The sequence below is a fragment of the Melospiza melodia genome (assembly GCF_035770615.1).
Source record: "Melospiza melodia melodia isolate bMelMel2 chromosome 7 unlocalized genomic scaffold, bMelMel2.pri SUPER_7_unloc_1, whole genome shotgun sequence".
Classification (NCBI taxonomy): Eukaryota; Metazoa; Chordata; class Aves; order Passeriformes; family Passerellidae; genus Melospiza; species Melospiza melodia.
Genome location: NW_026948497.1, coordinates 5,702,989 through 5,726,886, shown reverse-complemented (window position 1 = coordinate 5,726,886; position 23,898 = coordinate 5,702,989). Strand labels below are relative to the sequence as shown.

At 54.4% G+C, this 23,898-nt stretch overlaps 1 protein-coding gene and 2 long non-coding RNA genes across 3 annotated transcripts; 2 read left to right on the top strand and 1 right to left on the bottom strand.

Moving 5' to 3' along the window:
* Window positions 1–9,080: 9,080 nt before the first annotated feature.
* Window positions 9,081–12,859, top strand: LOC134432766 (zinc finger protein 239-like). The gene is made up of 3 exons (XM_063181672.1): window positions 9,081–9,225; window positions 10,721–10,799; window positions 11,340–12,859. The coding sequence occupies exons 2-3, from the start codon at window positions 10,748–10,750 to the stop codon at window positions 12,260–12,262; spliced, it is 975 nt and encodes a 324-aa protein (XP_063037742.1). The 5' UTR covers window positions 9,081–9,225; window positions 10,721–10,747; the 3' UTR covers window positions 12,263–12,859.
* Window positions 12,860–17,309: 4,450 nt separating this feature from the next.
* LOC134432838 (uncharacterized) lies at window positions 17,310–22,456 on the bottom strand. The gene is made up of 2 exons (XR_010031403.1): window positions 21,684–22,456; window positions 17,310–19,114 (listed from the first exon to the last, which is right to left on the bottom strand). It is a non-coding gene; the product is annotated as an uncharacterized LOC134432838 (long non-coding RNA).
* Window positions 19,466–22,843, top strand: LOC134432840 (uncharacterized). The gene is made up of 2 exons (XR_010031406.1): window positions 19,466–20,501; window positions 20,540–22,843. It is a non-coding gene; the product is annotated as an uncharacterized LOC134432840 (long non-coding RNA).
* Window positions 22,844–23,898: the final 1,055 nt, after the last annotated feature.

Genomic DNA, 23,898 nt, shown 5'->3' with positions numbered 1-23,898 from the left:
GTTCCTCTGCCATAACACACCACAGGGCCCATCAAAGGCATATGCCTTCACAAGGCTGTGCTTTTGCAATCTCTGAGCCCCTTATCTCTCTTCCCTCTCACCAGGAGGCCTAAGGCCTGTAAAAAATGCATTTTAGGACATTTTTACAACATCCTGTTATCTTCTGCAGAAATTGCACTTCTCAAAGCAGACATAAAACAACCGAAAGCAAACACAATATGTGAAATTTCTCCCACCAAATATCAGCATCTTTCAGCTGCAAGGTCATCTTTGAGTGAAAATACTACTTTTTCTTATTTTTTTCTTCCTTGCTGCATCGGCTTTTAACCCCTTCCCCCCTTCAGTGAGGTTCCTGACAATACTCGCTTTCCTCCTCTTTGAAGCTCTTCACTGAATGCAGAGATCTGAGAGACCTTTCCAGCAAAGACTCAGGCAAAGAAGCCATTTTATCCCTCAACATCAGTATCAGTGTTTGCTGGTATTAAATCCCCCTCCCTGTTCTGAAGCAGTCCTGCACAGCACACACAATGCAGAGAAATTCCCTGTCTGTTGCTGGCCTTGCTGTTATCCAGCGTCTTCACAGCTCCCATTCGTTACCTGTCCAGTGCCATCGCAGCCCTGCTCCCTTCCCACGTCCCCAGAGCCCTGTGCAGGCCCAGCCCAGGCCAGGAGCATTGCGGCTGGGAACGGCCCCTGTGCTGTGGTGCCCACAGCAGCCTTGGGGCTCTGTGCCCCATGGCCTCCCTGCTGGGCAGCCTCTGCCAGCTCCTGCAGAGCCCCTGGCACCTGTGGGCCTGCACAGACCGCCCTGCCCCGGGCTCTGCCGGCCTCTGGGCCAGCAGAGAGGCAGCCAGGGCTGGCCATGGCCGGGAACAGGCCCTGAGCCCCGCAGGAGGATGGAGCTGGGCCACAGCCAAATTCAGCCCAAGCCAAAGCTGGGCTCAGCAGCCAGGGCTGCCAAGGGCTGGGCACAGAGGCTGGCGCTGGCAAATGTCCTGGGCTCCCTCCCTGCTCTGTCCATGCTACCAAGGGCACAGAGCAGCCTCCTCTCTGGGCCACTTGCCTGTTTGCAATGCCTTGCACAGGCGCTGGCCCTGTCCCACAAGGCCTGGCCTGAGTCCTGCCCCTGCACGCTCAGCCAGGCTGAGATGGACACTGACGGTTTCTGGGCCAGGCTCTCTGAGCCCAGCCCAGCTCCCTGCAAGCTCTGCCAGCTGCCCTGAGCTCTGGGCAGCACCAAGGGCCTCTCCCCAGCCCAGCCCAGCCAGCTCTGGCCCCACAGCTCTGCTCAGGCCAGGCTGCTCTGGGCACTGCCCCACGGCCTCAGCCCCTGGCAAGGGCACAGCAGCAGCTGCAGCTGCCACAGGACTCAGCCCCAGCCATGGGGGAAGATGCTGGGCCAAGGCCAAAGGAGGCTCCCTGGCTGCCCTGCTGCCCTCGGGCTAAGGTGCTGAGAGCTCTGCAGCCCCTGCTGCCATCCCATCTGCCCAGGGCGGCACAAAAGCCCCGGCCTTGGGACCCTCAAGAGCTGCTCCTGCTCCAGGCCCAGGGCGCGCTCCAAGGCTGGTGCAGCCAGAAAATTGTTCTCAATTCCCATTCATTCCTGCTCTGCTGAGGATGGACATCAAGATTAAAAAAAATGCTGCAGGTTAATTTATTTCATTTAAATACAATGTGAGTCTCCCTATTTACAGTCTCTGGGTCACACAAACTTGGTGGATGCTGAAGGAGGAAAGGATGAGTAATGACACTTCTTTTTAAAGACAACAACATCACAAGTGGAGAAGAAAAATATGTAATATGTAAATAAGGAAAGACAGACTTATCTGTCATGACACGCACTGGGAGTCACTGACAGAGGACAACAGGCAGGCTGTGGCTGCTCAAATGCATCCACTCCTAAGTTTCTTCAGCTCTTGGTTCCTCAGGCTGTAGATGAGGGGGTTCAGTGCTGGAGGCACCATTGAGTACAGAACCGACACCACCAGATGTAACCGTGGGGAGGAGGTGAAGGGGGGCTTCAGGTAAACAAACATGGAAGTGCTGATAACAGGGAGACCAGACAGGCGAGGGAAGCACAGGGCTTTGTGCTGTCCCTGCTCAGACGGGATCCTCAGCATGGCCCTGAAGATCCACACAGCACAGAAAAAATGAGTACAAAACACTCAAATCCTAAACAGACACTAAACACAAGAATCCCAACTTTGACCAGTTATTTTCAGAGACACCCAGTCTCCAGATTCTCAGAGACTTGAACCTTTGTTGTTGTGGACACTCAAAACCCTGTAAGGTCAAGGATCTGTTGAAGATGAAGGCTGGAAGAGAGTAATTTCAGCTACCAGGAGGGAAGTTCCTTCTGAAATTCTGACAAGTAGGGCAGGTACCTTCTACAACAAGTAAGAGACCCTGGAACTCAGTGGCCAGACAACTGATAAGGTGGGTGAAGGTGCTTCTGGGACAGAGGAGCCCCCTAAAGCAACACCACCTGTACCCGGCATCAGAATCTCCTCTGTTAAGAGGAAAAGAAGGGAAGTTTAATAAGAGACTATTCTCCCTTCTGAGGAGAATGGAGGGCCTGATTTGCAGATAGGACCCAACTCACAGCGAAGTCTGCAGTCTCCCAGGGGCTTGGGTAAGGGACACTACTGGAAAACTCTCCAGCCTATTAAGGCCCTCTGATTACTATTGGTTTTTCAGGCTGGCAGTGACAAAGTAATAAAGAGAAGTCCGAGGGAAATCAAAAGAGATTTCAAAGCCTTGAGACAACTGAACAGAGGATCAGGAGCACAGGTAGTGATTTCCCTGGTCCTTCTGTTAACAGGGAATAATACTGACAGGAATAAAAAGATCCGTCACATCAATGCATGTGTCCAAGGCTGATGCAACTGGAAAAAAATGGGTTATTTGACTATGGGATGATCTATTCAACACCTGGCCTACTGACACCTGATGGGATTTACCTTTAAGAGGGAAAGGGACAAAATCAGGCTCACCAGCGAAGAGCAATGGGATGCAATGCCAAAGCTTGAGGAAAGGAGCACTGATAGGATCCCTCAATCCTGCTACAATCTACCACACCTGAAACGTTTCCACACTAATGCATACACAGCATGAGCAACAAACAAGAAGAGCTGGAAGCTCTGGCCCACTGCCAGAGCTTTGACAGCACTGGCATAAGTGAAACCTGGTGGGATGAGACAACTCTGTTACAGGAGTGCCCCACTGGATGATTAAAGGCTCTTTTAAAAGGGTACCCAGGGCAGGAGAGGTGTGGGGTGGCATTGGATGTAATGGAAGGGCTGGAATGTCTGGAGCTCACAGCTGGCAACGGCACAGTTGAGAGTGGGTGAGAATAAAGGGGCAAACAAATAATGCAGATGCCATGTGGGAGTCTACTACAGACCACCCAGCCAGGCCCAGGACAGTGAAGAGTTATTATCTGAGGAACTAAGGGACACTTCAAAGGAAAGATGCTCTCTGAGATCTGCTGCTTCTCAACAGAGAGATCTCACAAGCAAAATGGAGATTGGTCATCTCAGCCACAGAGACCACAGAGCAATCAAGTTTAAATCTCTGCTGACAGGAGGTAAAGTGCCAGCAAAACTTCAGCTCTGGCCATGAGAGCAGACCTCAGGCTGTTCAGGGAACAAATGAGTACCCTGGAAAAATGTGTCTGCAGGTGCTGGAGCCCGTCACTGCATCATCTTCTAAAGCACAGGAGCAGCAATTCCTAAATGCTGGCAGTCAAGCAGGCAGGGTAGAAGACTGGTGTGGCTGAACAGGGATTTCCCCTTGGATATAAGGAAAAAAGGAAGGTGTGTGCCCAGTGGAAAGGTCAGGTAACACAGGAAGAATACAGAGATGCTGCTCAACACTGCAGGGAGAAAATCTGTGTGGCCAAAGCTCAGTTGGAACTGAAGCTGCCAGAAATGTGGGGAACAATAAAAAGTTCTTTCAAATATATTAATGGGAAAACAAAGGGTAGAAATAACACTGTCCCATTCCAGGATTAGGATGGTCACCTCACAAACAGGGACATGCACAAGGCAGATGTGTTTTAATACACTCTTTGCCACTGCCTTCAACACAAATGACAGACCAGGGCAATCTCAGTGCAGGAGATCAAGAATGATCAACTCCAAGTTGACCCTGAACTTGCATGGGATCTGCTGATCCAGCTGGATCCCTACAAGTCTATGGGGTCTGATGGGATTCATACAAGAATACTCAGAGCTGCTGATGTCATTGCAAAGCCTCTCTTGATGATTTTTGAGTGTTCCTGGGATACCTGAGAGGTCCCAGCTGACTGGAAGTGGGCAAATGCTGTCCCAGTTTTCAAGAAGGGCAAGGAGGAGGACTCTGGAAACTACAGGCCTGTCAGAGCCACTTCAGTACCCAATGATGCAACAGAAAAGATTACTCTGGAAGGTATTGAAAAATACCTGGAAGACACCACAGTTATTGGTCACAGCCAGCACAGCTTCATGAGGGGAAAGTCCTGCTTGTTGAACCTGATTTTCTTCTAAGATGGGGCAACCCATGTGGTTGATCCAGGAAAGCCAGGAGATGGAATGCTTTTTGGACTTCAGCACAGGTTTTGACACTGTCTCTCCCAGGCCCCTTCTGAAAAAACTGTGAATAACTGTGAAACAGCTGAATAACTGTGTTACGTGTTGGGCACAAAGGGTGACAGTGACAGATGAAATCAGGTTGGCACCAGTCACTAGTGGGGTTCCACAGGGATCCATCATCAGCCCAGTTCTCTTCAACATCTTCATAAATGACTTGGAGGCAGGACTTAAATAAATACTAAGAAAATACACTAAATTGGGAGGAGCTATCAACTTCTGCAAGGGCAGAGAGGCCCTGCAAAAAGCCTTGACGAATCAGAGATGTAGGCAATCACCAACCATGTGAAGTTTAACAAGGGCCAGTGCAGGATGCTGCACCTGAGATGGGGTGCCCCTGGCTGTGTGTATGGACTGGGGAATGAGATGCTGGAGAGCAGCTGTGAGAAGGGACCTGGAGGTCCCGGTCAATGTCCAGCTGGATCTAAATCAGCAGTGCCTGGCAGCCAGGAGGGCCATCCGTGTGCTGGGTTCTGCAGCCCAGGTGCAGAGGGTGAGAGCCCCAGAGCATGACCACAACAAATCAACCTTGGTTTAGCAAGAAGCTGGGCTTTGACCCAAATAAGGGAAAAATCCTATAGGCAGCTGATCCAGCAAGGTGGGACAGTGCTTTTGAGCAGGGCAATTTCATCCTTAACACAACTGGCTCAGTTGTAAAAACTCCCTCCTCCATGAGGGATATACTGGAACATTCACACATACTGGGACATTCACACATACTGGGACATTCAGAGGGCTGAAGGTTTTCATCCCCTCTGATGGGCCATAATTAGCTCAACGACAATGACTGAGAGACAGCTGTCATGTCTTAACAGATGTCATAAACCATCAAAGATCTCTGAAGTGCCCCGGACTCATTTCTGGAGCCTTCCACCAGAGGACTGCATATGATCCAGTGTTGCAATAAACCCACAGTGCTGTAAAGACCGTGCAAACTCCCCCTTCCCGGGAAGGACGTGGACCTTCCTGCATAACCCCGAGTGTACATTAACCCAGTTAAGTCTGTGTTTCATGGGCATCACCCAGCCCCAAAAAATCAAGACAGTGACCATCATTTCAACCAACTGACATCAAAATTGCAACAATCAAGTCCCATGTCTGGATCCACCGATGGTTACACCTTTCTACTCTTATCCTTTTTTTCTCTTTCTTTCTTTTCCTTATATGTTTTCTTACATGTTATTTTAATGCTTTTATATTGTTGCATTTCTGTAGATAATAATAACCAAAATGGTTGCCCACCACCTTTCCACTGCATCCAAATTGGTGAGTTCTCAAAAAAATGTGCATAAAAGATAGATAGATAGATAGATAGATAGATAGATAGATAGATAGATAGATAGATAGACAGATAGATAGATGACAGATAAACACCACTATAAATCTTCAGAGGCTGGTCATAACCACCCTTCTCCAGGGTCCCCTACCTCCAGGGTTCCCTTTTCAGCATTCCCGGGGATCCAAGGGCTCCCCATCTCTCCAGGCTCCTTCCTTCTCTCTCAGGGCTACAAGGCGATCCCCCTCTCCATGCTTTCCCCTTCCAGGCTCCTCCCTCCCCTCTAGGCTTCCAGGGGTTTCCTCTCTCCAGGTTCCCTACTTCAGGGTCCCGCCGGGTCCCGAGGCTCCCCCCTTTCCAAGATCCCTCCTCACCGGGCCCCCTCCTCTCCATTCTTCCTCCACCTCCAGGTTGCCACGGGTCCTCAAGCCCCGGTGTGGCCCCTCTGCACTGTCCCCGTTCTGGGGGTCCCAGTTTATCCCGGGAGAGTCCCCAGCCCCAGCGTCTGGCACAGCATCCCCGCCGGGGCCGGGGCCGGGGCCGGGAAGGCGCAGCCCCAGCAGGCGCGGTGATCCCTCCCCTCCCTCCGCCGGACCGTCCTCCCGAAATAACACCGCCTGGAGACTCCGCAGAATGCCCCCGGGGGCGGCTCCTGCGGTTCAGCTTTGGAATCCTGCAAGGACGAAATATTCCCCCATCCCCCGAAAAAAACAAGAGACCCACCCCCAGATATTTGGGGTGAACTTGAAATATCTCGCCACCCTCCAGAAACAAATGGTCCCAGGAACACACACCCTGTCCCCCCAAACAAATGGTCCCGGAACACACACCCCGTCCCCCCAAGATATCTGGGGCGGGCTCCCCGTCCCAATCACCTGCGGGATGTAGGTGAGCGGGCAATGCTCCCGAGGGGAGCGGCTGCACACACCGAGCGCTCCCCCCGGACCCTTCACTCTGTTCCGCTTCCTGCTCCTCCTACCTCCGCTTCTTCTCCTCGTCCTCTGTACTCCCAGCTCCTTCTCCTCTTACTTCCCTTCCTTATCCTGCTCCTTCTTCATCCTTCCTCCTCCATTCCTTCTCCTCCTCCTCCCACAACCAGCGCTACCCTTCCCCCCAAAGCCCCTTCTGTTCCGCGGGAGGAGCAGGGATGGAGCTGGGGCAGGTCTGGATCGGCAGCGCTGGGCTCTCGGCTGCTCCCACCCGCTGTGACAGGACACGGAAATGGGAAAAGCAGAGGAAAACAGAAAATTGGTGAATGGAGATAAAATTTTGGGGTTTATGGCGTCCTTAGTCGGAGACTTCCACTCCTTTGTGCTCATCTCAGGAGCCGAGATCTTGGAGAGGGGGATGCAGAGATGGCTGGGGGATCCCAGGGGATTTTGGAGGCAGGATGAGAGGCTGTGTAAGCCCCTTCCTGGGGCTCAGCAGAGTCTAGCTGGAAAGCCTCTGGTGCTCCTGGGGCCCTGGGCTCAAGGCTTGTCACCACCTTCTACTTCAGATGATAGTTCTGGCAGGACCTTAACTCCTCATGCCTCTTCCTGGGGCCAGAGGACTTGTAGAGACCTCCTCCAGATGGGTCCTAGAGGTGTTCCAGGAACTTTGGGCTCACAGTGAAGCCCTTCCCATAGTTGTGGCATCCAGAGAGTCTCCCCAGTATGGTTCAACTGGTGCTTGATGAGTTTGAAGCTTCTTCCAAAGCTTTCCCTGCAGTCCTGGACCGTGTAGGATTTGGTGGTGGGTTGACCCTGGCTGGATGCTGGGTGCCACCAAAACTACTCTGTCCTTGCTCTCCACATCTGGACACAGGAGAGAAAATAAAGGCCCAAGAGTTGAGATAAGGACCAGAAGAGATCCCTCACCGACCACAGTTATGGTCAAAACAGACAGCCTGGAACTAGGAACTGAATTTATTACAAACCAAATCAGAGCAGGATAATGAGAAATAAAATAAACCCTAAAAACACCACCTCCCTATCCCACCCTCCTTCCTGGGCTCTCCCTCCTTCCTGCAGCAGTGCAGGGAGATGGGAATGGGGGTCATGGTCAGCTCATCACACCTTGTTCCTACTGCTGTTTAGGGAAAGAAGTCTGAGTCCTTCCTCTGCCCCAGCATGGGTCCTCTAGAGCCGCAAGTCCTTCCAGCAAAGCTGTCCCACTGTGGGCTCTTCTCTCTGCAGGTTTGCTGTCCTTGCAGGGTGTCTGCTGCAGCACGGGCTTCCCAAGTCATCACATCCTTTTTAAAGCATCCACCTGCTCCAGTATGGGCCTCCCACAGGTTCACAGCCCTCTTTTGGGCATCCAATCCCTGTTCTAGCACCTGGAGCAGCTCCTGACCCTCCTTTTCCACTGACCTTGGTGTCTGTAGAGCTGTTCCTCTCACATACTCTCATTCTGCTCTTCGCTGCACCCAATTCCATTTGTACAAGAAGGTTTTTGGGGTTTTTCCTTCTTAAATAGATTATCATTACCATCTCTGATGGAGTCATCCTTGGCCAGCAGCAGATCCATCCTGGAGCTGGCTGGCATTGTCTCTACTAGATGTGGGAGAAGATTCTGGCAGCTTCTCACATTAGCCACTCCTGTAGCCCCCTGCCCCCAGTACCAAAAGCTGGCCATGAAAACCCAGTACAGTTCCCTTGTTTCTGTGATGCCCTGCAGTGTCACAGTGTCCCCTGGGCACCAGGAAACCCTGCAGGGTTGTGAGCACACCTGGTGCAGGTGCCTCAGGGGCAGGAGCAGTGGAGCTGCAGGCTGAACTCTGGGGGGAGTGCAGAGACACAAGAGGCCATGAACTGTTGACTTGGCACAATAAAGGGCTCAGGGCCTGTGGTGCAGCTCAGGAAGGGACACTGAGAGACACTGCAGGAGCAAGAGCTGAGACTGGGCCACACTTGGACTGTGAGAGGATAAAGCCAAGCTGTTCTTTGTTGGGAGTCCCTGCTGGCAGGCACCAGCTGAGGCTGTTTCTGGGTTACTGCTTTTATTGTCTCATATTGTCCTAATTAAATTTGTCCAAATTGTTATTACTCTAATTGTGTTACTATTCTTTTTAACCATTTTATTACTCTTAAACTTTTAAAAATTTTAAAAACAAGTGATTGGCGTTTTTCACAGGATGACCAAGGAGAAGCAGGGGGAGGACGCAAGACGGACGACAAGGAACAGCAAGGATTCAGCAGATAAAGAAGCAGCCGGAGGAGGAGGAGGCGGGAAAGAGGAAGGGAAGAGGAGCAGGAAAAGGAGGAGCCACAAGCGCACAGCTCGCTGTAACTGCAGCCCCGGCGCCCTGGGAGCATCGGTCCTGCTCTCCGCATCCCGCAGGTGACGGGGGAGGGCGGCTCGTGGGGCTCCTGGTAGTGTTTTTCTGGGAGGGGTATTTGGGATCTGCCGGTAATCCAGAGCTGAGCCGGAAATGCCCCTTGGGAGGACGGTGAGGGTGTGCGGAGGTGGGGTTTGTTTGGAGCGGTCCCGGCGGCGGGGCTGGGGCATGCCGCGTTCCCGGAGCCGCGGTGCGGGTTTGTGCTCGGGCCCGCCGCCTCCATGGCCAGCCCGCGGTGCGGGTTTGTGCTCGGGCCCGCCGCCTCCTTGGCCAGCCCGCGGTGCGGGTTTGTGCTCCGGCCCGCCGCCTCCTTGGCCAGCCCGCGGTGCGGGTTTGTGCTCGGGCCCGCCGCCTCCTTGGCCAGCCCGCGGTGCGGGTTTGTGCTCCGGCCCGCCGCCTCCATGGCCGGCCCGCGGTGCGGGTTTGTGCTCGGGCCCGCCGCCTCCATGGCCAGCCCGCGGTGCGGGTTTGTGCTCGGGGCCGCCGCCTCCATGGCCAACCCGCGGTGCGGGTTTGTGCTCGGGCCCGCCGCCTGCACGGCCAGCCCGCAGTGCGGGTTTGTGCTCCGGCCCGCCGCCTCCTTGGCCAGCCCGCGGTGCGGGTTTATGCTCGGGGCCGCCGCCTGCATGGCCAGCCCGCCCTCATGGCCGTGGCCCGGTGCTGGCGGGGATGGCCCTCCGGTTCTGGGGGCCCTTCCAAAGAGCCGAGGTGTGGGGAGGAGGCCCGGAGAGAGGCCGCACTGGAGCTGCGGGATCTCCGGCCGCCTGGAGAGGGGTCGGGCACGGAGAGGGAGAAGCCTGGAGAGGGAAAACCCTCGGGAGCCAGAAACGGAGGACCCGGAGAGGGGGGATAGGTTGGAGACGGCTCCCCAAGGAACGCCAAAGTGGGAAACCCAGGGTGGGGGAAATTCAGGAATGCCCAGCCTCTTAAAGCAGATAGTGAGAGGAGAAAACACGGCACAGGGCTTCCAAAATCCTTGGTGTCCCTAAGCAGGGGGACCACGGCGGAGGGGGGGACACGACACACGGGACCCCCAGCAGCCCAGAGAAGAGCGAGCACCAGAGCCTCAAAGTGGGGAGGCCTCTGGGATTCTCGGGACCCTTGGCGTCCTAGAATAAGGATCCCCAATACATGGAGGAACCCCAGCAGCCTGGAGAACGGGGACCATTGTGACACCAAAGTGGAGAGACCAGAGAGACAGAAAAATCTCCTGGGAGATTTTTCTCTGGCAGAATCTTGACATTTTGAAGTTTTTGGGGGGTAGATCTTTTTGTTTTTATTGGGTTTTGGGCTAAATCTTGGCTGTTTGTAGTTTTTTGGGCTGAATTTTCTATTTTAGAGTGGGTTTCAGCTGAATCTTGGTGTTTGGAGGCCTGTGTCTTAGTGTTTTAGGGACTTTTTTAGAGACAAGATGCCCAGTGACTTCTAGAGATGGACTTGGGCAGGAGGAATCTCCAATCCAGCACACTCACATCTTGTTTTTTCTGCCAAAACCAGGACTTATCATTCCCTAACTTTGGCCAGATGGAGAAGGAGACTGCGAGGAAGAGGAAGATGCTCTGGGACACCCAGGCAGGTGAGGAGGAAATCATTGCCCCTTTCCCTCTCTCTTTTGCCTCGTCTCCCAGCCCAGCATTGCCCTTGGCTGCAGGACAACCCCAGCTGTCCTGCTGGGTATGAATTTGGGGGGATGTCCTTCCCCTTCCCTCTGGCACAGAGGCAGATCTCCTTCCTCTCCATCTTCCTTCTCCCTTCTCCTTTCCCCCCCCCTCCCTTTTCTTCTGTTTTTTCCTTCCTCTCCTTGTTCCTTCTTTCTTCTTTTCCTTGTTCCTTCTCTTTCCTGTCTTTCCTTCCTCCTTTTTCTTCGTGCTCCTTCCTCTTACTTCCTTTTCCTCATTTCTTCCTCTCCTTTCTCCTTCTTCCCCTTCTTTGTTCCCTCTTCTCCTTCCTCCTCCTTTTTCATTCCTCCCCTCCTTCCTTCTTCTGCCTTCCTCACTTCCTTCCTCTCCCTGTTCTGCTCTTTCTTCCTTCCTGTCTCTCCTCAGTCCCTCCTCTCCTTGTTCCTTTGACTCACTCATTCCTTCTTCCTTCCTCTCCTTCTTCCCTCCTCCCCCAGGGAATGACCTGCCCACAGAGGCTAGGGAAGACAAATCCCCATGTCGGAACCTCGTGGAAGAGGCTGCTTTAAGCAGCTCCACAGCACAGGAAGTCAGCAAGGAGGAAAAGCCCTGGAGATCCCCCACGGGGTGCAGCTTCAAACCCAGCCCAGGGAGCTCTGAGGAGGAAAGACCCACCCTGAGCCGGGAAGGCAGCCAGAACTTCAGCCAGAGCTCAGAGCTGGTGATCCATGAGCAGCTTCCTGACAGGGAGAAGCCCTACAAGTGCTTGGAGTGTGGGAAGAGCTTCAGCTGGAGCTCCCACCTGATCCGGCACCAGAGGATCCACACTGGGGAACGGCCCTACACGTGTGGGGAGTGTGGGAAGAGCTTCAGCCAGAGCTCTGACCTGGTGGTCCACCAGCGCCTTCACACAGGGGAGCGCCCCTACAAGTGCTTGGAATGTGGAAAGAACTTCAGCAAGAGGTCCAGCCTCACATACCACCAGCGCTTCCACACTGGGGAGCGGCCACACGTTTGCTTGGAGTGTGGGAAGGGCTTTATCCAGAGCTCCCACCTCATCAGCCACCGCCGGCTGCACACCGGGGAACGGCCCTATAACTGCTTGGAGTGTGGGAAGAGCTTCAACCGCAGCTTCAGCCTTGTCATGCACCAACGCGTCCACACTGGGGAGCGGCCCCACGAGTGCCACGAGTGTGGGAAGAGGTTTCAGAGCAGCTCCGATCTCCTCCTGCATCAGCGGATGCACGCGGGGGAGAGGCCCTTCCGCTGCTCGGACTGCGGGAAGGGTTTCATCCGCAGCTCTGACCTGGTCAAGCACTGGCGCGTCCACACTGGAGAACGGCCCTACACGTGTGGGGAATGTGGGAAGGGCTTCTCCCAGAGCTCTGCTTTGGCCTCACACCAGCGGACCCACTGGTAAGAGAAGCCCTACAAGCGCTCCAGCTGCGGGAAGAGCATTGGAGGATCCGTGCTGGGCAGAGCATGGGGTGACCCATGTTCCTGGTGATCCACATGGGAAGGCATCTGGCTTGTGGTCTCCACATCCTTCGGGTTCCCCATAGGCACCTGGATGAGCACAGGGGTAAGAACATCCACTGGGACACAGACTGATGGTGGAAATTCATTGGGAAGAGTGGATTTGTTGACTTTAGACCCCAAAAAATCTCATCTGCTCCATCCAATGATTTCTTCCTCTGGTATCAAGCAACACTGGATGATCTTTAGGGTCATTTCCAACCTAAATAATTCCACGATTCTAATTCTCTCTGGCCCATGGGTGTCTTGCACAGCCAAATGGCGATGGACTGGGGCAAAGACCAAAATTTTGAACACAATAGGGTAGAGACCCCTCTTAAAAAGGCTCTTCCACCCACCCAGGCCAACTCCATGGACACTCACATGATGCTGACATATAAATCTTTTTATTTTGGCCTTGATTTTCTTTTGATTCATGTTTATCCCTTAAAAACATCCAAGGTTAGGGTAAAAAAATTGAATAAAACCTCTGAACTGCCAACATTTACTGAAATTTTGGGGTTCTAGGGGATATTTGGAGAAATGTGGGAGAGTTTTCTCCATTGTTTTGCAGTCCAAATCCAAGAGGGATCAGTCTGTTACATCAGAATTGCTCAGTCCTGCAGAAAATGGCTAAATCCCAATTTAAAATAGCTCAGTCCCACCCCTTAAGGGCATGATTCCACCTCAAAATGTCTCAATTCCACCCCAAAAATCATGTGATCCCACAGCACCCTCAATACCTCCAGGAGGGGTGTGATGGGGATTGGGAGAGGTGGGATGTGAATTGGGAGGGTGGGAATGGGGTTTGGGGTGGAGTGGGATGGGATGGAGAAAATAGGGCTTGGAAAGGGGATCTTCATATCTGGGAGGGGCGGGATTGGGATTGAGATTGGGATTGGTGGGATGCAGGTTAGGGGCTGGAATGAATTTTTGGAGGGCTAGGAAGGGATCTGGAATAAGATTGCGAAAGATAGGGGATGTTAAGGACGGGGGGACCATGTCCCCAAGGGTGTTTCAGGGTATCCCCCAAATCTGTGGAGGTTTTGGGGTATCTGCCATTCCTGAAGAGATTTTGAGATATTCTCCATTCCTGAGAGGATTTTTTGGGCACCCCCCTTCCTGAGCGAGTTTTTGGGGTACCCAGAATCCTGGGGGTGGTGGGAGGCGGGGGAGACGTGGCTCTGGCATTGGAAAAGGGGCTCCACAGCTCCTCCACTTGGAACAGGGAGCCCATTTTGGGAGGACCATGTTGCATTTTGCTGGTTTTGAAGTATTATGAACGGCTTTTGGGAATATACTGCTTATTTTCAGGTGTTGAGGTGACTCCCCGCTATTCTTGGGGGCTGCGGTGATGCCCCCTCATTATGGGAGGAGGAGGTGATCCTATTTTGGAGAGGATCTTGCTGTTTTCTGCCGATTTTCAGGATTATAAATGGCTTGTGGAGCCCCCTTGCCCTCATTTTGGGAGGTTGGGGTGACCCCGTGGTTCCTCCGGTGGCCGAGGGGTTATAACCAGCTTGTGGAGGTCCCCTTATTGCAGGGCTCCCCCTGGAGCAGAGCGTGTCCCCCTCGCTGCAGCCCCGGCCCTGCGGCGGCGCTCAGCCCACGATGAGCCCCCGTGCCAGGCGGCCCCGCTCGGCCCCAGCGCTGCCCACCTGCAAACCCCCTCAGCCCCAGCACTGCCCACCCACAGCCCCAGCGCTGCCCACCTGCAAGCCCCCTCAGCCCCAGCCCCCTCAGCCCCAGCGCTGCCCACCTGCAAACCCCCTCAGCCCCAGCACTGCCCACCCACAGCCCCAGCGCTGCCCACCTGCAAGCCCCCTCAGCCCCAGCACTGCCCACCCACAGCCCCAGCGCTGCCCACCTGCAAACCCCCTCAGCCCCAGCGCTGCCCACCTGCAAACCCCCTCAGCCCCAGCGCTGCCCACCTGCAAACCCCCTCAGCCCCAGTGCTGCTTGCCCGCAGCCCCCTCAGCCCCAGCCCCCTCAGCCCCAGCGCTGCCTGCCTGCAGCCCCAGCACTGCCCACCTGCAAACCCCCTCAGCCCAGTGCTGCCCACCCGCAGCCCCCTCGGCCCCAGCGCTGCCCACCCGCAGCCCCCTCAGCCCCAGCGCTGCCCACCTGCAAACCCCCTCAGCCCCAGCGTTGCCCACCTGCAAACCCCCTCAGCCCAGTGCTGCTCACCCACAGCCCCCTCAGCCCCAGCGCTGCCCGCCCGCAGCCCCAGCGCTGCCCACCTGCAAACCCCCTCAGCCCCAGCGCTGCCCACCCACAGCCCCCTCAGCCCCAGCGCTGCCCACCCGCAGCCCCAGCGCTGCCCACCTGCAGCCCCCCTCAGCCCCAGCGCTGCCCGCCCGCAGCCCCCTCAGCCCCAGCGCTGCCCACCTGCAGCCCCCCTCAGCCCCAGCGCTGCCCACCCACAGCCCCCTCAGCCCCAGCGCTGCCCACCCGCAGCCCCAGCGCTGCCCGCCCGCAGTCCCCTCAGCCCCAGCCCCCTCAGCCCCAGCGCTGCCCACCCGCAGCCCCAGCGCTGCCCGCCCGCAGTCCCCTCAGCCCCAGCCCCCTCAGCCCCAGCGCTGCCCACCCGCAGCCCCCTCGGCCCCAGCGCCCCCCGACAGGGGAATTTGGGGTGGGGGGAGGTGGGGGCGCCCAGGCCGGGCCCATCCGCGCCGTCCCCTCAGGGCCCGGGCATGGCCGGTGCTCAGCGTGGGTCCGGGCCTGGTGCTCCCGGGGCCGCTTTGGGACCCGCCCGCGCCCCCCCACCCCGCTGCACAGGCGGCTGCGCTTGAGGCTGGCACCCAGCACTGGGGATCGGACAGCTGGGGACAGCCGGGGCCTTGCTGGGGACACTGGTGGTTCTGGGAGCACCCCCGGCTGTGGGCCCGGAGCGCTCGGGGAAAGGGGATGGGGGTGGAAGGGTGTGACCGTGTTCACAGGGGTCTTAGGATGAGGGAAGAGATGAGGATCTGACTCCATGTTTCAGAAGGCTTGACTTACTATTTTATGATATATATTACATCGAAACTATATTAAAAGAATAGAAGAAAAGATTTCATCAGAAGGCTAGCTAAGAATAGAAAAAGAAAGAATGATAACAAAGGCCTGTGGCTTGGACTCTCTGTCCGAGCCAGCTCACTGTGATTGGCCATCAATTAGAAACAAGTAACATGGGCCAATCACAGATCCACCTGTTAATTCCACAGCAGCAGATAACCATTGTTAGCATTTTGTTCCTGAGGCGTCTCAGCTTCTCAGGAGGAAAAATCCTAAGGAAAGGATTTTTCATAAAAGATGACTGCAACAGAAGGGTGGGAAGCAGGGAGGGGGACGATGGGAAGCAGTGAGGACAGGACGGGAAAAGGGTGGGGTAGGACCTCCCCACACCCACAGCGGGGTATGGTGGGCTGGGGATCTGAGGGCGATGGGAAAGAGGTGGAAAGTTTGGTCTGGGACCCGTAAATGGAGTGGGAGGGATGTGGAATCCACGGAAGTCAGTGAAAGGGGCACATCAAACCCCCAAGTTTAGTGGAGGAGGTGGCAGCCCCAAACCAAGTGGGGACAGGGTGGGGGGGTGGGAACACCCTGAAGCTAAGCTGCAGGGGGAGCAGCGGATTGAAGGGACGATGGGAAATGAATGGGAGAATGAGGAAAATTGGGGGTGGGACAGTGGGCAGGGACATCCCGTGGGAGTCCTGTACCCGGATGCTCTGCCTGAATGGGGTCAAACAACTCTAACAATGCCCTGTTTGCAAACATGCCAGCGGTAAATGAAGAAGGAGGTTTCTGCTGTTTTTGGCATTAAATGACAGTTAGATAAGATACAGGAGATCTGTTAAAATACCGGGATAAAGGAACAACCAAGTGATAAGTTATCCAAAGCTGCTGAGACTGACAGTGCAGGCCTTCAGGCTGTAACAGCCCCATCCCACATTTTAACTGCAGAGTGTCCTGACGTATCCAGTTTGCAGGGGGAGAGGAATGTGGAGATTCTTCCGAGGAATAAGGATACCCCTCAAGGACTGGAGCTCCCAGGGCTGTGTGGGGCAGGGAGTGCCAGCGCCTGTTTGGAGCTAGGGATTGTGCACGGGGTGGGGCTGGATGACAAGAAAATGTCACGGAAACATTTCAGAAGCAACTAAAATCTTTAACTCTGTAATTTCACTATTAGAAAGCATATTTATTTCAGTGCTAGGTGTGTGCAGGTATGACTCCCGTATCACACACACTCAGCTACCTCTCACATTTGTTTGTATTGATATAACTAATATATATTAATATATTTTCCAAATTCATACATATATGCTAAACATTCCTCTCAAATTCTTTTACATATTTAAATCAATTCTTGGAACTCATTTACATTAGAGTTGGGGGTCATTTAAGGGTCTCTGGTGGTCACTTGGGGAACATCCCAGTCCTCAAATTATGCCTGTTCATCACAGGCCTCAAAAAACCAGCTGCTTCTTGAATGCATCCCAGCTCTGCATATGCATGGCTCATCAGGTCTCTGCACAATGTGGGTCAGTGTGGACCATCCAGTGTGTGTCCTCCAGTGGGTGAAGAAGTTGGACCAATAACCAAAGCTCTTCCCCCCTGGGGCACTCACAAGGGCTTCCTTTGCGATGGGCGCAGTGTGAGGTCAAGGCAGAGCTGCAGAAGCTCCTCCCATACTCCCAACACCCACAGGGTTTCAGCCAGCTCTGAATGTCTTGGTGGCTGATGAGACTGGAGCTATAGTTGAAGCTCTTCCTACAGCTGGTACAGCAGAAGGGCCTCTGCTCTGTGTGCATCCCCTGATGAGATCTGAGCCATTCTGAAACCTCTTCCCACACTAGGGACACCTGTAAGGCTGCTCCCCAGCATGGATCTTCTGGTGGCAGATCAGGTAGTGGGGGATGCTACGGCTCTTCCTGTAAGAGCCTGAATGAGAGATGTGGGACTCCAGGCAGTCTCCTAAATGCAGTTTATTGTATACAAAATGCAGTTTATTCCATCCAAGAGGTTACAGCAGTGCAGGGTCGTGGGTGACAGAGCTGTGCCTACAGCTGTCAGCTCCAGCTGCAGGCAGGCCTGGAGACCCTTTGGTTTTGGTTACATTGCATTATATACTTCTCTTTGCTGAGCATCTTAACACAGCAGAACCAATCTATACCTTAACTATTACCCATAGCCTATCATAACTACTATAATTACCATATTCATGTTACTGTTCACCAATCACTAAAAGTCAGTACATTACAGTTTAAGCTAGAAGCTGTTTATCAGTTTTCTTGCAGTGGAAAATTCTGAGACCTTTTTTCTACTTGCAACTTTGCTTTCTTGTTTGCCTGTGCTATCTTTCTGCTTGGTAAAAACATCTTCTTGTTTGAGGTGGGTTTATCCTTTGCTCTAAGCCATAAAAACCCCTTCTAACTAACACACCCTTTGCCTTCTTGGTTATCCAGTAAGACTGACTCAGCAATTTTCTTTTATATCAAAACTTGCTTCCATCTCTATCCTTTCTGACTCTATATTTAAAAATCTTTCTGCCAAGCATACATATCTGTGAGACTTTCTTGTCAAACTTTCATCCTTCCCAAGATCTTCCCACATTCCTGACACTTGTAGGGCCATTCCCCAGTGTGCAGGCACTGCTGGGTGATGAGGCTGGAGACATCAGTGAAACTCTTCCCACATTCCTCACACTGGATGGTTCTCCTGTGTGGATCCTCTGGTAGCAAATCAGGCCAGAGCTCCAGCTAAAGCCCTTCCTGCATTCCCCACAGCTGTAGGGCTGCTCCCAAGTGCTCGTGGAACTCCAGCTGAAGCTCTTCCCACATTCCAGGCACTTGTATGGTTTCTCCCCCATGTGCAGGTGCTGGTGGGTGATGAGCTCAGAGTTTCAACTCAAGCTCTTCCTGTATAGTCATGGCATTTGATTTGTAGGACTTCCCTTACTGGTGGGTCTGTTGGTGTCTCATCAAAGCAAAGCTGAATCTTTTCCTACATTTGGGACACTCGCAGGGCCTCTCCCTGGTGTGTGCCTCCTGATGCCTGATGAGATGTGAGCTGTTCCAAAACCTCTTGCCATAGTCAGGATACTCATAAGGTCTCTCCTCCATGTGTGTCTGTTGATGTCTGATGAGAATTGAGCTGCTCAAAACCTCTTCCCACACTCAGGACACTCATAAGGCTTTTCCCCGCTGTGGAAGTGCCAGTGGATGACCAGGTGGGACTGTGGACAAAGCTCTTTCCACAGTCAGGGCACTTGAAGGGCCATTCCACCGCGGGCAGGCTCTGGTGGGTGAGGAGCTTGCCTGGAGGAGAGTCTCCCCACATTATCCATTATTGTAGGGACGTTCCCCAATGTGCAGCTGCTGGTGGGAGGCCAAGATGGAGACGTCATTGAAGCTCTTCCCCCATTCCCCACATGCGTAGGGCCGTTCGCAGCATGGATGGGTGGATGAGGTGGGAGCTCCAGCTGCAGCTCTTCCCACACTCCAAGCACTTGTAGGGCTTCTCTCTATCATGAAGCTGCTGCTGGACCCCCAGCTCTGAGCTCTGGCCGAAGCTCTGGCTGCCTTCCTAGCACAGGGAGGGTCTTTCCTCCTCAGAGCTCCTGGGCTGGGTTTGCATGCAGCCCTTCCTCATGGGAAATCTCCAGGGTTTTCCTCCCTGTTGGATTCCTGAGCCATGAAGCTGCTCAAAACGGCCTCTTCCACAAGGTTCTGCTGTGGGAATTTGTCCCCTTCCATCACCATCCACAGCTAATTGTCTGGGGAGGGACGGAGGAAGAAGGAAAGGAAAGAACAAAGAGAAGGAAGAGAGAGAGGATGGAAAAAAGAAAAAGAAAAAGAAAAATTAGAGAAATGAGCAATGAGGCAAGGAGAAGGAGGAAGTAGAACAAAGAGGAAGGAACATGTAAAAAAAGTGGTGAGGAGAGAAGCAGGAGAGAGAGAAGGAAAAGAAGAAAAAAAGATAAAGGAGGAGGAGAAAAAGGAACAAAGAGAAGGAAGAAACTTGAAGGAACAGGAGAAAGAAGAGAAGGAAGAGAAGGAAGAGAAGGAAGAGAAGGAAGGAAGGAAGGAAGGAAGGAAGGAAGGAAGGAAGGAAGGAAGGAAGGAAGGAAGGAAGGAAGGAAGGAAGGAAGGAAGGAAGGAAGGAAGGAAGGAAGGAAGGAAGGAAGGAAGGAAGGAAGGAAGGAAGGAAGGAAGGATCTTTTTCCTGAGAGCTTTCAGAATAAGCCCCCAAGTAGCAGGTTGTTTTGTGGTATCCCCCAGACTTGAGTGGATTCTTAGGTATTCCCTGTTCCAGAAGTGAACACACGGTTCTGACCCTTGGAGTGGGGCCCCTTGGAGAGCCCGGCGCTGGGGATGGGGCATGCGGGGAGCTGGGGCCATACTGGGAATGCTGGAGCCGCACTGTGAGTGCTGGGGCCGCACTGGGAGTGCTGGGGCCGTACTGGGAATGCTGGGGCCGTACTGGGAGTGCTGGAGCCGTACTGGGAGTGCTGGAGCCGTACTGGGAGTGCTGGGGCCGTACTGGGAGTGCTGGTGGCATGGGGAGCCTCCATGACTGCGGGCGGGAAGGGGTAACGGTGGAAAAGCGGGAGAAGTGTTGGAATAACGGGGCGTGGAACCCCATTGTGAGGTAGATGTGAGGTCGGTCACCCCTAAACCGAGGTGAGAGGTAGCTGGAGTTTGGAGGGACGTCAGGAAAGGGTGGGAGATGGGGGATAAGGGGAGGTGGGCAGCGGGAAAGAGGTTCCTATGGGGATCCCCGGCTGTCCTCCATCACTTGCGCCTCGGAGCTGCTCCTCCGGGCTCGGCAGGAGGGAGGCGGATCCACATTGGGGAGGGGAGTTCCCAGGCTCCCGGTCAATCCCTGTGGAGGTGTTTGGAGGGTTGGGGGGGTCACCCCATTCCGTAGCCGGTGCTGTCGTGGGGTTAGGGTTAGCTTAGGGCGGCCGTGGCGCAGAGCGGGGGAGGAAGAGGAGGAGCAGGAGCAAGACCAGGAGGAGCAAGAAGTAAGAGGGGGGATGAAAACGGAGGAGGAAGCTCGGGGGTCCCCCGCTCACTGTACCGCCCCCGGCAGCATCGTCTCCTTCCCCGCAGCGTTCTGCAGGTGAGCTCGCCCTGAACGTCCCGGGGCAGCCCCTGCAGGTGGGATTTTCTGGGGGTGTCCGGGGCAGCCCCTGCAGGTGGGATTTTCTGGGGGTGTCCCGGGGAGTGCGGGGTCCCGCAGCCGTGCGGCGATCGCACGGAGCCGGCCGTGGGGGACACCGCGCTTTGGGAGAGCCGAGGGGGGAACCCCGGCACCCTGAAATGGGGCACGGAGGAGGCAGCACCGCCGGCAGCCTGGGGCGGAGAGGGGAGAGCAGAGCGGGCAGCCCGGAGACGGGTGCGAGGGACAATCACACACCCTGTGAAGAGCCGGTGCTCACAAAGGAGACGGAGGAGCACTGCAACCTTTTCCGAACAAAGGGAGAGAGTCCGCTCGGGCACACCCATGTGGGCACTCCCCTCATAAAAGGAGGATGCAACCTCCTTTTATCCTAAACTTTTGGCCGCGTACTGCCGTCTTTGTTTCCCCATTGCCTGAGGTACAGCCTTCCCGAACCACCTACTGCAGATTCCCCTAAAGCTCATAAGTTCAAACTGTCTGGGTTCTGCAACAAAGTCATACAGCTGAATGTTCCTGAGGGCCTCTGCATGCATTCTTTCAGAACGTGATTGGTTATTTCAGACCTAGTCTTTTGTGAAGACATTAAGACCCTTTTCTCTTATCGGGGGTCCCTGGGATCCCCAAACATGCCTAAGAAGAGAGTTAGGGGACAAAGCACCCCTGGGACACCTCAAACATCTCTAAACAGCACCCAAGCAGAGGGTGCCAGAACCCACGGGAGCCCCAGCAGCCCAGTGAAGGGGCACCTCCAGAGCCCCAGAAAGAGACAACTAGGAAGGGAGAACTGCTGTGAGGGTTTTTGACACTGAGTGTTCATGTTTCTGAGGCATTTAGATATACAAGATGACCATACAGATATACATGAGATGGACTGGGGTAGGAGAACCCCAATCCAATGAGCTCATACCTTGATTTCTTTCAGCCAAAACAGAATTTGTCATTCCCAAGCCTTGGCTGGATGGGGAAGACTGTGGGGAAGATACTCCAGGACAGCCAGGCAGGGCAGGAGGAATCACTGCCCCTTTCCCCTCTCTGCTGCTCCATCTCCCAGCCCAGCATCGCTGCAGGACAGCCTCACTGCCAACGCCATCCTGCCAGGGATGGACTGGGGGGATCTCCTTTCCCTTCCCTCTGCCATGGAGGCAAATCTCCTTTCTCACCTTCTTCCTTCTTCTCTCTCCTTGTCCTTTTCCTTCCTACTGCTTGTTCCTTCCTCCCCCCGGCACGGGGCTGTGGACGGAGACCAGAGAGAGCAGATCCCCATGGCAGTACCTTAAGAAAAAGGCCATTTTTAGTGGCTCCACAGCACATGAAGTCAACAGGGAGGAAAAGCCATGGAGATCCCCCACAAGGAGGGCCTGCAAACCCAGCCCGTGGTGCTCTGAGGAGGAAAGAACCACCCTGTGTTGGGAAGGCAGCTGACCTGGCGGTTGACCAGATGCTTCATGATGGGGACAAATCCTACAAGGGCTTCTTGGAATGTGGGAAGAGCTTCAGCAACAGCTCCAACCTCCTCATCCACCACTGGATGCACGTGGCCCTGTGAGTGTGAGGAATGTGGGAAGAGCTTCACTCAGAGCTCCAGCCTGGGCTGCCCCCAGAAGATCCACACAGGGAACAGCCCTGGAAGTGTTTGGACTGTGGGAAGAGCTTTATCCAGAGCTTCAGCCTGATGTGCCAACAGAAGATCCGCACGAGGAATGGCCCTACCCCCCGTACTCGGAATGCAGAAAGAGATTCGGCCTCCTCTTCCATCTGATCTACCAGCAGTGTCCACGCTAGGGAACAGTCCTACATACGCTTGGAATGCAGGGAGAGCTTCAGGTGAGGCACCTGCCTGGACTGCCACCAGAGCACCCACACTGGGGAACAGCCCTGCATGTGCAGGGAGTGTGGAAAGAGCTTTAGTGACTGCTCCAACCTGATCTGCCACCCGAACATCCACACCAGCAGGAGGCTCTGTGAGTGTCCCCAGGGTGGGAGGAGCTGCTGCAGCTCTGCCTTGACCCAACACCAACAGTCCCACGGGTAAGGGAAGCCCTGTGAGTGCCCTGCCTGCAGGGAGAGCTTTGTGCACTGCTCCAAGCTCACCCATTGGAGAACCCACATTGTGTTATCTACGGTGACCATGCTGGGACTTGAATCAGCCTGGTGAGTCAAGCTGGTCACAGACATGGTAATCCAGCACTGGCAGAGACCAAGATTTTGGAGACAATTTTGTGGGAACCCCTCCAAAAAAAGCTCTTTCACCCACCCAACCCAATCCGACCCAACCCAAACCCACGGATACTCAAACAATGCTGACATGTAAATTCTTTAATTTTGGCCTTGATTTTCTTGTGATCTGTCCTTTAAAAACACCCAAAATTGGGTAAAAATAAGGAACCTTGTCAGAGATGTGTAAAACCCCACCATTTTACAGGGACTGGGGCGGGGGAATTTCTAGTCTGGGGGATATTCAGAAGGATTTGGGATTTTTGAGGGAATTTGGAGGAGTTTCCTCCATTACTTTGCACCCCAAAAGGTGAGGGGTTCTATCCATCACCTCAAAAACACTCAATGCCACTGAAAGTTTCTCCATCCCAGCCAAAAATGGCTTGATCCCACCTCAAAATGACTCAATACCACCCCAAAAGTATTCAATCCCACAGCGCTCCAAACCCTGGAGGGGAACGAAGGGGTGGGATGTGAATCCAGAGGGGTGGGATATGGACTGGGGCAGATGGGATAGGGATTGGGAGGGGTGGGAGGGGATTTGGGAGAAGTAGCATGTGAATTGGGAGGAGTGGGATGGGGATTAGGAGGGGTCGGATGGGGTCTGAAATGAGACAGCTGAAGGCTGGCAATGATGAGGCCCAGGAGTCCCCGTTCCTGAAGGGGTTGCAGGGTATCCCCCAGTTCTGCAGGGGTTTGGCCGATGCCTCACCAGTTGCCAGGCAGACCCACAGTGCCCAACATTCCCCACTTGAACCCCACCCGAACCCCCCTCACCTTCAGCGCCCCCCAGGAGGGGAATTTGAGGAGGAGGAAGATGGAGGGCGTCCAGCCTGGGCCCCCACACTGCCCTGGCAGTGCAGCTGAGCGGCCGAGAGCCCAGCGCTGCCCCAGCCCGACCTGCCCCAGCTCCATCCCTGCCCCTGCCGTGGGATGCTGTGGGTTTGGGGGCAAGAGGGAGCCACCAGTGGGTGCTGGGCCTGGGCCAGGAGGAGAAGGGATGGAGAAGGAGGGATAGAGGAGGAGAAGACTACCTGGCTAAAGCACACCAAGAAAAACCAAACAACAATCCAAAATCAATCAATCCAAAGTGAAATAAACCCAAAACCATTTATGTAGCTCAGGAGGTTCTGGGGGAGGAAGGGGTGAGGGGAAAAAACC

What these genes read in the sequence shown, in the direction of transcription:
- LOC134432766 (XM_063181672.1), top strand. Translation starts at nt 10,748, where the DNA reads ATGGAGAAGGAGACTGCGAGGAAGAGGAAGATGCTCTGGGACACCCAG. An exon ending in GCTCTGGGACACCCAGGCAG is followed by an intron (nt 10,800 to 11,339) that starts GTGAGGAGGAAA and finishes CTCCTCCCCCAG; the next exon opens with GGAATGACCTGCCCACAGAG.